At 40.2% G+C, this 12738-nt stretch overlaps 1 protein-coding gene across 1 annotated transcript; it reads right to left on the bottom strand.

Moving 5' to 3' along the window:
• Positions 1-1894: 1894 nt before the first annotated feature.
• On the bottom strand, positions 1895-12399 carry LOC140940386 (transmembrane protein 117-like). Its single transcript, XM_073389353.1, has 5 exons — positions 11559-12399; positions 9971-10179; positions 7664-8024; positions 6031-6267; positions 1895-4570 (listed from the first exon to the last, which is right to left on the bottom strand). The coding sequence occupies exons 1-5, from the start codon at positions 11631-11633 to the stop codon at positions 3854-3856; spliced, it is 1599 nt and encodes a 532-aa protein (XP_073245454.1). The 5' UTR covers positions 11634-12399; the 3' UTR covers positions 1895-3853.
• Between the last annotated feature and the right edge of the window lie 339 nt (positions 12400-12738).

Genomic DNA, 12738 nt, shown 5'->3' with positions numbered 1-12738 from the left:
CCACCAGATGCTGGTTAAGGTCGTTTGGCCAAATTAACGCTTCATTTACTTCGCTTGATCTGCAGTTCAGGTTTCACGGAGTGCACTTAAATCTCGATTTACGGAACAGTTTTTCAGTACATCACGATTCGCGGACACCAAAGATAATCGATCACGGCGTCACGAAAAAAAGCTTGCCCCCCCCCCCCCCCCCTTCCCCTCGCTCGCTTCTTTTTTTCTTTTTCTTCATTTGAGTGTTGTTATCAAAACCCATAGTAGCAATAGCCCTGCCCAATTGTAACAAATTCAGATAGATCAACAAACCAATCAGAGTTTAATACAAAATAAATAGGGTGACCAGTGTTCGGCGCGGGAAAGTGACGTAAGCGCAAGCCACGAGTGGTTTTGGTTTCTGGCCGATACGTTGAGAAGGTAGTGATGTTTGCGCGAATCTCAAGGCGGTGTAGCGCTAAACCAATGACCTAGAAAGTTTCGTGCCACAAACCATACTCAAACGAAAAATGGGGCCTTAATCTTTTTAATCAGACTATGCGTGCTTACAACACGAATACTAGGTTGTTTGAAGCATAATATTTTAATTTGAAAGGCCACCTGTACCCCTAGCTGATTTCCTAAGACGAAATATTATTTTCCAATAAAAAACTGTTTCAAGATATTTAAAATGATTAAGGGCGTATATTGATGAAGTGTTTTTGAGCCTTACGATAATTGGATTTGTAACAGGTTACGGTTAACCTAAGCGAACTAGAAAGAAAGTATTACGAAGAATAGATTTTATCGCTTTACCTTGTTACGTCATACGTATCAATGATCGTTATCAAACCAGTTTGGTTCATATACGAGGCAAAAACAATTAAACACCTCTGAATTTCAGCCAAGCAGAAATTCAAAATTCTTAGGGAAATTTGTACTTTGTTTTCTATCTAGAGATTGCTGGTTCTTTTGTTCAGACAAAATGTGTCATAAATACACTAGCCAGCTTGTTCTAGAATGAGACACCAGCAAGTTGCCTCCACATCTGATCGGTTATGCGTGGTGTGGGGAAAAAGATTCGCCGAAACGCTTGCGTGTTTCTTCTGGCTTTGATCTTTGCGTATGTGTTCTTCGAAGTTGGCATGTTATACCAAGAAAAGCAAAATGAAAAGAGGCAAGAGCAAGAACGCAACAAAGGATCGATGAAAACACACAGGAAGGAATCTGTGAGGGATATTAGTAAAAAACGAGACATAGTTCTCAAGTCGCTAAACGATAAATTGAAAGAAGTAACCGAACGGAAAAGCAATGATGCGATGATCTTGATCGGAAAACTGACGTCATCACCGGAGAAAAAGCCCGCTGAAGCCCGCAGAGTGGAGAGATCAGACGTGTTGATTATTTAAGAAAAAGGAAACTAAAGTTTTCTCAGGCGAGAAAGAGCCGTGGGTGGCGATGTTCCGCAAGAAACACCACAGGAATGACAAATAACTAAACGTTACGACAGCTCATTGCTAGTAATTTTTAGTGACAAAGCGAAACAGCATTTGTTGTAAGAATATGAAACCAACTTCGGCTTCGTACAAACCTTGTTTCGAGGCTACAGAGCAGGGCACCAAAGTAATAGAGCACCGGGAACCAGTTTGAGTCTCGCAAATACGCAGTCAAACCACCTAAAAAGGACAGAAAAGGGACAGAGCCAAGTGACAGATTTACAGAGATGTATGATTGAAGCGGAAATTGAACTGCAATCGCGATGAAGCATGGTCTGACATAACTTTGGGACAGGATAAACTGTCCATGATGGTGGAATGTCAGTGTATGGACATGTTACACTGCAGTCGCTGGTGCTGTTGATGATCATCGTCTCTTTGGCCGCGTGTTGTCCAGCGAAGGACGGTATACAGTCATTGACAATCAAGACAGGATATGGTACTTTATTTCAACTTACTTTGACGGCGTTATACATAACAGCGAAGACATACAGGGTAAAATTTCTTACAGTAACAGAGATGGTTCGACATACATTACACCTAAAAATTTCCAGGTTAAAGCTTTCTATAAAATAGTACAGCAAAAGAAAGCTTTAAAAGAAATTTGACTCAGCGTAGTTAAAATATTCAACTTCCTTAAAAATAAAATGGGAGACAGATAAATAAACATCAACTGATAAAATTGTTCAGCGGAACACGTTCGCTTCCAAAGTCAGTTAAGGGGAAATGTAACTATGGTTACAACCTCATTGTGTATTAGCTTCCCACGCAGACGTTTTTTGACTCGTCACGCAATCCTCTCCGACGAACGAACGGGGAAGGAACGCGTAATGAAGCCACTAGAACGTCCGCGTGGGAGAATAATGGTGTATTCATTCAAGTGAAGGCTGTTTAACGTCGTTTCGCGTGGTATTATTTGCAAAATGGAGTATATTACAAAATGAAATTTGGAATTTTCCCAAAAATAGGTCTCCCTGGCGCTCTAAGTTTTAGAGTAGAACTGTGATTTTCTTTCCTTGTGACCCAAAAACGTCTTATAAATAAAAGCGTTCTTCACTTACTACATATCAAAATAATAAACCCAGACTAAAATCTTCCAAAGAACATTTTCTATAGAATGATGCAGCAAAAGAAAGCTTTAAAAGAAATTTGACCCAGCGTACTTTAAATATTCAACTTCCTTATACCCAGACTAAAATCTTTCAAAGAACATTTTCTATAAAATAGTGCAGCAGAAGAGAGCGCGTGGTATTATTTGCAAAATGGAGTATATTACAAAATGAAATTTGGAATTTTCCTAAAAATAGGTCTCCCTGGCGTTCTAAGTTTTAAAGTAGAACTGTTATTTTCTTTCCTTATGACCCAAAAACGTCTTATGAATAAAAGCGTTCTTCACTTACTACATATCAAAATAACAAACCCAAACTAAAATCTTTCAAAGAACAAGGGTAAACGTTAGAATCCACTCAGCCCAAGTTGACAAGATTTTACTTGACATCTACCAAAATATATTCTACTTGGTCTCTCGGTCCCACTGCTTTAACAAGTAAAATGAAATGCTGTTTCGTCTTCAATGAAATTGGGAAAAAACATAACTGTTAAATGAGCGAGTAAAATGAACTACATGTAAGCCGAAAGAAATGGTCGCGACTCCACTTATTCATTTGCATGGACTTGATGTTACACGAGTCGATTCGCAAAGACGATCTTCGGTGCAACACAGCGCTGCAATGTTGGAACAATGTTGCAATGCTGTGTTACGCTAAAAATCGTGGGGTTACGTCATTTTTATTATAAAGGTTAGTGATTGTTCAAGTAGTCTACCACGCAGCCGTTTTCGTCTTGTCACGCAACGCTCCTTTACGAGACGAAACGAAGCGACTGCGCATGAGACTACTCAAGGGGCTTGGTCACATCTCTATACAAATCTGACAAATGGGAACAAACTTGAAAAAAAAAAGGGCGGCCGATGTTTTTCCAAGTTAACCTGAATGCAATCCGTTTAAATCTTTTAAATTTTTGCCCATCCGTACTCCTGTTTACGTCAAGCTATATTCATTTATTTTGTGTCTTCTCTACTTCCCTTGCGATCTTCTACGCTCTGAAGCAGTTACTTTCATATTTTAGCCAATTTATGATGATTTGGTAAGTGCAGCTAGTGACTAATTTAGAGCGTTTTCACTCACGTGGCCAGCATCTATGGAAATTTATTGGAACAAAAGAAAGCGTTTACCTAAGAAAAGAGTTCAATTCCCACCGGATTAGTTTGGAACACCAACATTTCCATCGTTGCATTGTTTTGGAATACTACCAATATGGCCGCAATGTGAAAACGCTCTTAGAGGTGTGACCCAACCCCTTTAACAGGCCAGCAATGTTGTCAATTCCTACATGTTAGAAACCATTTGAACGCTCTTAAGAACAGGTGTTCCGTCGTCTTGATCTGAAGGTAGCTCAGATGTCGGACGTCCTTTGTTTTGCTGGGAAACTGTTCCAGATGTGACTTCATCATTTTGCTGTGCGGACTCTTTCTCTACTTTCTCATGAATTTCAACATCTTCAATCACAATCCCGTCGGTGCCCTCAATATTGTGGACATCATCGATTACTTTTTCGACAACAAACTCCTCTCTTCCATAACGCCAGATAAGAGTGCCGAAGGTTAGGAACGCGACTATGGAGGGAATAAAGGCGATACCTTTCAAAGCAAGAGCGAAGTTGAGGTATTTTGAGTTCATACGCGGATCGGTTTTGAAGTAGCTTTTGTTGGTGGTCGGGTTGATATTCTGTGACCTCCAGTCATAAGACAGCATGGTTTGGTTTGCAGTGTTCAAAAAGCTTTGATCCTGAACAGAGTAGATGTAACCTTCGGAATCGGTGTACTGACCAAACGTGAAAGGATCGTAAAAAATCTGGTTTTTCCACATGTTCAGGTCAAGAATTATAACCAGCATTATGATTCCATAGTTGAACCATTTGCCTGTAATGTGAACGTGCCAGTTCTCCTTCTTACAGAAGCGAGGCAACCGGAAGTAGAAAGAGGCGGTGTCGACTCCCGGAAGTTTAATATCCATGTTGCCTTGGAAGTTAGGGAATTCCCAGTCCTGCGTGAAGAACAACACAGCCACTCTTAATCAACAAGTCCCTACAACTCCCTGAGCTGCACACCTAGCTAAGGTGGATTCGTCTTGTGTAGACACTGAGGTGGACATGTTTCTAGAGTCTACATGCAAGACTGACTCTCCTCAAAGGTAAACCCTCTCAACTCTGATACCACACGAAAAGGCACCTCACTGAAAACCATAACCACTTTTAACTGCTACCCTACCGACTAAAGGTAGTCATCTCTCTAAGATGTACATCTCTCTAAGTATGTACAGTACAGCTCGAGGGTGCCATTGCTAGCTACTGACAGAATTCCATGGTGAGGCTACACTGTACTGTACTTTTGATGTCGATATAGTTTGTGCCTTCCTTAGATGGACAAAGTTAGACAAGGAGACTAAGGCTATGAGTAAAAACTCTCCAAAGTCGTGGTCACCTTTCTGAGAACTAACACACCTCTCTGTTGATATTGCCCTATTTCCATCAAATTTCAAGGTTGTAGACTCTGTCATTTGAAGGTACATATTATGGGATGTTTCTGAAGGTTGTTTCTGTTCTCATGCTGACTATCCTCTAAAAACAACATCTCTCTAAGATGAACACTGTCTATTCTATAAAGATAAGATCTTCGAATTTCTTAGGCACCACTTTGATGGACTAACTCATCTTTCTGTAAAGCAGACACCTTTAAATGTACATCTGTAAACCAAACTCTAAGGTGAATCTTTCTTTTTTATCTTTCTGCTCTTCTTTTAGAATTCTTTACAATCACCATAAAGAACCTGTGTTAGGTACATTTGCAGCTAAATCAATACATACGCAATGGTGTACATTTTATTCTAAAAACTCAAGAAAAGAGTGGACATCATGAGTGGACATCTGTCTGCCAAGATAGTGTACCCTTCTACATGTACATTTATTTTTGTATCTTTAGTAGTAAACAGCATCAACTGTTGCTTGGTAAATGCTGAATAATTAACTGATAAACATGTTAAACACTTGCAAGTAACAGTTTGATGGTGAACTATTACTCATCAAGTTTAACCCTTGTTCAACAACAGTTATGATCTTCAATTGCCTTTAACACGGCATAAATAAATACCATGGCTAAAAAAAAGAAAACCATAATTTTAGCTTCTCCATTCAACAAGCAGCTATCACATTAATACTTGGAATTTTATTTGTCTTGGAAAACTGGGCAGGACTTTTCTTTAGCCTTATGCCACAGCACTCTGCGGTCTCAAGAAAAGGTGCAGTGTTATTTTCCTGATAAAAAAAATTTATGTTAAATAGTTTGTGTCTTAGGCCATTGAGACAAACACCATGTATTTAAGGCAGAAACCACCTGACGTTGTTCAACCTCTAGGGTGACATACTGGAATCTGACATAAAAGTACCTCACAAATTCGTCTTTAGTGTATGCATATATATATAATTATGTCACCTTATATTAACATACCTGCATCACAATCAGCAAATCCATAACAAGAATGAATGACGCCAAGAAGGCTCGAGATAATTCATTGGTGGAAACAAAATCCCTGTTCAGAGTATCCCATCTGACAAAATCAGTAATGATTCCAGTGGCAACAATAGCAGTAGCAACAATCAACACAATCCAGAACATATAGATACGAGTCCAGCCAGTTTTCCAAATTTTTCTCAACCAAACATTCCAGTGTGGATAAAGTTTGTCCTGAAAAGTTTCAAGCACCAAGTTAAAAGTTTGGCCTTCCAATGGAATCTTTAGCAAATTGAACACTGCACTGTTTGTTTCTTTACTCAAGAAACAAAGTTGCACGTTGTCTCCATCCAGTGAAAAGTAAAGAAAAAATGTGGGTGAGGTATCATGTCATTTCATTACACAAAAAATTTTCAAGAGACTGTAAACGCTTCCTCCAATCAGGTAAGTTAAATACATGTAGCTGTCTGAAGGTGAAATAAATGTAAAGCTGTGGGTAACTCTGTAATGTACAAGCATCCAATCCGGCGGGGTAATATTAACTCAACAGGTAAGTACTGTACTTAGTACTTTAATTTACAGGTTACAGGTTACATGTGTACTCTGTCCAGCACGCAAAGAAAGCTGTTTCTAATAGCCTGGGGCTGGAGGATTTTGCAATTGGACTAGTGAATTCTGTTCTTAGCTTGCCTAAGGGGTGAGTAGTGCTTCCTTTTTTTTTTCTTTTGGGGGGGGGGGGGGGGGAGGGGGAGGGAGGGGAACGTGGGCTATTTCAATCTGGAGGCCCCAAGTCCAATCCTTGCCTTAACTTCCAGCTGGATTTGTTCTCAATAGTCCTGAGTTTAATTCCTCAGTCACACTTGTAAATAACCAACTGGTTTGCCTAGAGCCATTTGGGATACTTAACACACACATCTCTTTTATTTGAGATGATATTTAAATCATTTACTGTAAAATTCCCAAAATAAGCCCCTCCATGTATAAGGCCCTCCAAATATAAGCCCCCCAAACCCGGTAACGCAAAAGACCCTCCGTTAAATCACCCCTCCAAATATAAGCCCCCCAGGGGCTTGTACTTGGAGAATTGCCCTCAAATACAAAGTAAAACAAAGCAAAAACGGTAAATGTACTTCCAACCATAAGGCTAGCCCAATTGGTTCTGAAATGCAAATTTCCGTCCGCAGATAAACCCCTCCAAAAATAAGCCCCTCAAAAAGGGCCTTTGAAAAATATAAGCCCTGGGGCTTATTTTCAGAATTAACCCATGTAAAATTAACCCATGTAAAATTCCCAAAATAAGCCCCTCCATGTATAAGGCCCTCCAAATATAAGCCCCCCAAACCCGGTAACGCAAAAGACCCTCCGTTAAATCGCCCCTCCAAATATAAGCCCCCCGGGGGCTTGTACTTGGAGAATTGCCCTCAAATACAAAGTAAAACAAAGCAAAAATGGTAAATGTACTTCCAACCATAAGGCTAGCCCAATTGGTTTTGAAATGCAAATTTCCGTCCGCAGATAAACCCCTCCAAAAATAAGCCCCTCAAAAAGGGCCTTTGAAAAATATAAGCCCTGGGGCTTATTTTCGGAATTAATTTTTACGGTATTACAGATATCAATCTAAATCTTGTACCTGAAGCATCATATCTGTAACCATCCAAGCTGTCACAAAATCACCCATCCATGTTCCCAAGCCTGCTGCCTTCATGAAGTTGTCATTCTGGATGCCAAGATAGGTGGTGATTTTATAAAGAGAAAGTTCATCTCCTCCAGCTCTCAAAAACCCATTATAGATGAACGAGAAAATGAACAGTGACAACAACGTGCTTAAAAACATCACCATCCATGTGCCACTATCTCGTTTGAACATTGTCAGTTTCAGCCAACGGTTGAAAACAAGTTTGTGAAAGAAAAACTTTCCCACAAGTAAGCCAACAACTATTGCTGCAAGCCACATTAACACTTTTAAGACAGACCATCCTCCAGGTGGGTACCTATAGAAAACAAAAGAGCACTGAAATTAAACTGTACACAACAGACGTCTCACCTTTAGCTGGTCAGCAATCAGAAAGTAATGAACAAACAAACAAACTAAAGAACAACAGGTAACGTAACAAGTAACCAGTAACAAACAAACTATTCAAACAAAGTTTTCATGCATTTTTTTTTTTTCATGCATTGGTCTAATGTGTGTTGTTCATTTTGTATGCATGTCAGTTGTTTGTCCCAAGTACATGTATTGTATAAATTGGTATAATTTGTCTTCCTGGTTTTTTCAACACTAAGCTTATCTTAGGAAGCTGATATCCCTTTGCTTACAGGCCGCTTTTCTGCAGTCCACCATCTTCATCACCATATGTTTAATCCATTGGTTGGAGACCCTCCACTTTCTTATTAATAATGTATTATACCTGTATAGCCTGTATACCTCCGCCCCGACCCCCACCTAGCCTGCGTAGCAGGTGTTAAAGGGGGGGGGGGGGGGGAGGGTAAGGAAGAAAAGAAGGAGAGGGGATTGGGGAGAGAAGGAAGGGAACGCCTTCTATAATAAACCCGTTTTGTACACCTCTGTGGACGCTGGTGTCCGCAAATTCTGATTGGTTGATCAGACGATAGAACAAGCTTGTTCAGCAAACCAAACTGGCTATTTCAGTTAGCCTGCATCATGTTATCAACCATTTTTGGAACGATGACTTCTCCGTTAGGATTCAAAATCATTGCCGGTGCCTTAAGCTGAGTGCTTGGTTTTTGCATAATATCTTCTATACTACAATAATTCAGCAAAACATCAGCAAGCGATCTTGTCCAGCAAGTGTCCATGTTACTTGCTCCGGCGTCTGCATCTAAAATGTTTCAATATCAGCAATTCCCGATTCTGCGTCGGATGAGTCACTCACCGTCGAGCTTTCTGCAAACAAGGTCTTTCTAGAATTAACCTTTCCAGGATTTTTCTCTTTCAGCTTTTCAACGTCAGATTCGAGACGTTTCTTTCTTACATCGCTTCTTTCTGGCGTGATAGTGGTGGGAAGCTGTCTTTTGCTTCGACCTTCCACAGCTTCTCAATGTAAATCTTCCTGGACAATAGTGTTGCTTACAGCTTTCTCGATGAAACTGTACAGTTGAGCTGTGTTTCTAATTTGGGAGCACAAGGTCTGCGACCTGTTCTGACAATTTTTTGTTTCTGGTCAATCGCAACCCAACAGAGCCACAACAATGAGCTAAAATCAGCCCCGCACTTTCAACTCTACCCGATGGCGAAAATTAATTTTCAAACGAGGCTCGTCCTCCCCCAGAAGTAAAGTTAACTCCACAAACTCTTCAACTGCTATTTTTTTAAACGTTAACATTTGGTTTCCGTCCCCTTTTACAAATTTTTGTGTGAGTTGCGGCGCCGAAATTCTGTTGCGAAGATTTTCTCATGCTCTAAAGCTACGAAACCGCCTTTGGCAATACATTCCTGCGTGAAGTCAGTCATGCAGAAAAGCGTGCGCCTGATTCTGATTGGTCGTTGAAGTGACAGCTGGGATAAGACGTGGCTTTTGTAGCAGGCATTCCCTTCTTCTCCTTCTTACACTACCCCCTCTCCTTTAAAGGCTGCTATGCAGGCCTTACCCCCACCCCAACACCCCCACCCTTAAGAATCTCCACCATAAACAGCCATCTAAGGTCTGCTTGTTTGCTCAGGGGAGGTGATAGCTTACAAGAATCAGATCACATCTATCAGGAACAGGTAAGGGAACAGGTAACTCCTTAGCTTTTAAGGCAAAGAGAATTTAATACACACAGGTATTTTTGAGTGACAATAAAAGTGCACCTTAATAACTGACAGTGGTAATTTTTGAGAGGTTGATGTACCAATGTAACAGATTCAACCACACTGTACAGGACACAGCAATGACAGAAGCCTAGCTTACATTATTGTTACTTTTAGTAGCATTACCTGTAAGTAACAAAGGCAAAGTCATTCCCTACCACAGGAATAGTGCAGTTGGCTCTACTGTGTGACACAGGATCTTCTGCATAGATTAAAAAGTTGCAGAAAATAACGAAATAGGCCACAAACAGTCTTGCATATGGATGTTGAAAGTAATATCTGCCATTCTTTTTCTGGATGCGAACTTTGTGTTTGACCTTCTCTGTTTGCTCAATCTAAGGGGACAAAAAGGTACAACCATAAAATTGGATAATCTTAACAAGCCACTACCATTCGTTCAATATGACTAAGAAAGCCATCAATACATGTAATGTGATAAGCTATGGATACAATGCATTGCAGATCACCACTTCTTTAATACAATGTACAAATCGGGTGTGAAACAAGCAAGTACAAAGTTGATCATTGAAATGGAGGCCACATCAAATACAAGAAGCCAGAAAGGAAGGGACTGCTGTTTGACAACTGCACCAAGGATATCTTTACAAAACTGCATAAAGGAGATTATGTTGATTCGAACAAAGAGAGCTCAGACACTGGAGCTCATTTAAAGAGAACATGAACAAGATATCAAAAGCGATGTTGATTAAAATTCACCTGAAATCCCCAAAGGCATACTTGTCCCAGAAATGTGACAAGCCCGCCCTTGATTAATTTTTTTTTGGCCATTATTACCTCCTAAAACTAAACATTATTGTTTTGCATGCTTGTTTCACTCAGTCTTTAGCAGAAAAGCCTTGCCTCAATGAGTGAAATAATTTCCTCATGTATCATTGGGTCAACTTATAAACAGTGTAACAATTATTCTAATTAGCTGTTTTTTTATTACCTTAAACATACATTATATACACTTTATGATCAAAATCTGTAGTATGTAACATGGTACATGTATACTGATTTGTCTTCAAGCACAGCCATTATTTTTGTTTGCTTGCTTCTAGTCATCTATACTAATTTTATTTAAACATCATTACATTAGGGTTGTCTGGATGGCAAGGCTTTAACAAAGCCCTCATTTTTTCCGCATAAATATTTTCTAGATTTTTTTTACTGTATAGATAGATGTTTCATCTGTTCCACTGATCAACTGACAGAAACAGGCTGGAACAGATCAGGCAAGATTTCCGCATAGCCCCATTCATGCATCATACCGGTATTTATTATGCACTGTTTATTTACAAGGAATTACTATCAGAATCCATACAGTGTGTATACATGTAAGACCGTGCGGAAATCGGAACATAATAAAAGGATTGCGATTCTTTAACAAATTTAAGGCAAATTGCTTCTTTACCTAAGAAGCCATAACGCACAAACATGAGAGAGGTTGAAAGCCATGGACCAAACAAAAACAAGCTTTTAATAAGCTAAACACGGAGACATGCCAAAGCTTTCAATGCAATTGCAGAGATCATGGTATAAAATTCGAAAATATGAGCTTGATATTGGCACTTTGAATTTCACTGGAAAGAATGTTGCATCGCCTTATGACACACCAATTACTACTTTGACAATAAACAGACCTTATGCACTTTTCCGAAGTATCCTCACTAAAATCCTCATTCAATTAATTTCCCGAACACCATGAACTTACCAGTTGAATGGATGGAGATCCCTCAGCGAGGTCCCCGGACTTCTCGGCAGTTTTAACATCGTGGTTCTCAGCCATCTTTCCAGTCCGTTCTTCGGTTCTTAACGACAGTCGATGCTAAGTACTATGTTCACTTAAATTCATTGTTATTCAAAGCTTACAATCCATTAAAAGCGAGTTGCAGATACTAGAAATTTCCATACAGTCACACACCTGTACAGAGCATTGCTACGTTATGTATGCTGACACCAAAAATTTCAACACAAAACTCACTTGAACCCAGTCTCTAACGTGATTCTTACCGCCGCGAAATGCATTGGAAAGCCCTCACAAACGACACAAGCAAACTGCGGATAATGCAATTTTAAGACGCAAATGGAACTTTAAGACACAATCTTATACGTGAAAGAATTTAAAAATAGCTTTATCATGGTAAGCGAAGATAGCATGGTTCTCCATTCTATGGTCAACGTTCAACAGTCTGGTGACACCCTGGGGTGACAAACGTCCAAACTGGTCGGCCAACACCGTCAAAAGTTGACCGGGTCAAATTTGCGGGTGGGAAAATGGTCAGCAACCCGCCAAAATTGTTTAAACATTGGCCGACACAACAGTCGCTGACTTAAAATTGTGGGGAAAAAAGGTCAACAAACTGCCGACAAACGTTGAAACGTCGCAAACTACCAAGTGAAGAGGCTAACAGCCAGGCGGAATCACGTCGACCGACAAAGGACACAAAGGGCAAAGAATTCAGACCAGAATGTTTTGTTATGATAAAAATATTCTCGACTTAGGGCCTGTTTACTTGGAGGAGGGGGACCCCAGGTAGGAAAGGTAACCCGCTAAGGCTGGGTACCAGCCTGTCCACATAATCTCTCACTTTAATTTGATAACGTTTACATGATAGATGGGGTGACTCGCCAAGGTGGGTAGCCCGGTCTACCAGACCGGGTAACCCTCTCAGCCGGGGTCGGATTCGCGATACTGAATTCGCGCAAAATTCACTTTGGCGGTAGCTTTGCATCATTATTAAAGGTAACAATAGAAAGCCACAGCACTGGAGGTTGCAGCAAGAGCAGCAAGTGTAGAAGAGCATCAATCACCAAAAAACGTGGTTTGTCAGCATTTTTCTTGTTTACGTGCTTAGCGACCATTCAGTAATCTTGAGAAAGTGCACCTCGGG

The sequence above is a fragment of the Porites lutea genome, chromosome 6 (assembly GCF_958299795.1).
Source record: "Porites lutea chromosome 6, jaPorLute2.1, whole genome shotgun sequence".
Classification (NCBI taxonomy): Eukaryota; Metazoa; Cnidaria; class Anthozoa; order Scleractinia; family Poritidae; genus Porites; species Porites lutea.
The sequence above is the reverse complement of the archived record's forward strand: the minus strand, read 5'-3'. Positions and strand labels throughout refer to the sequence as shown.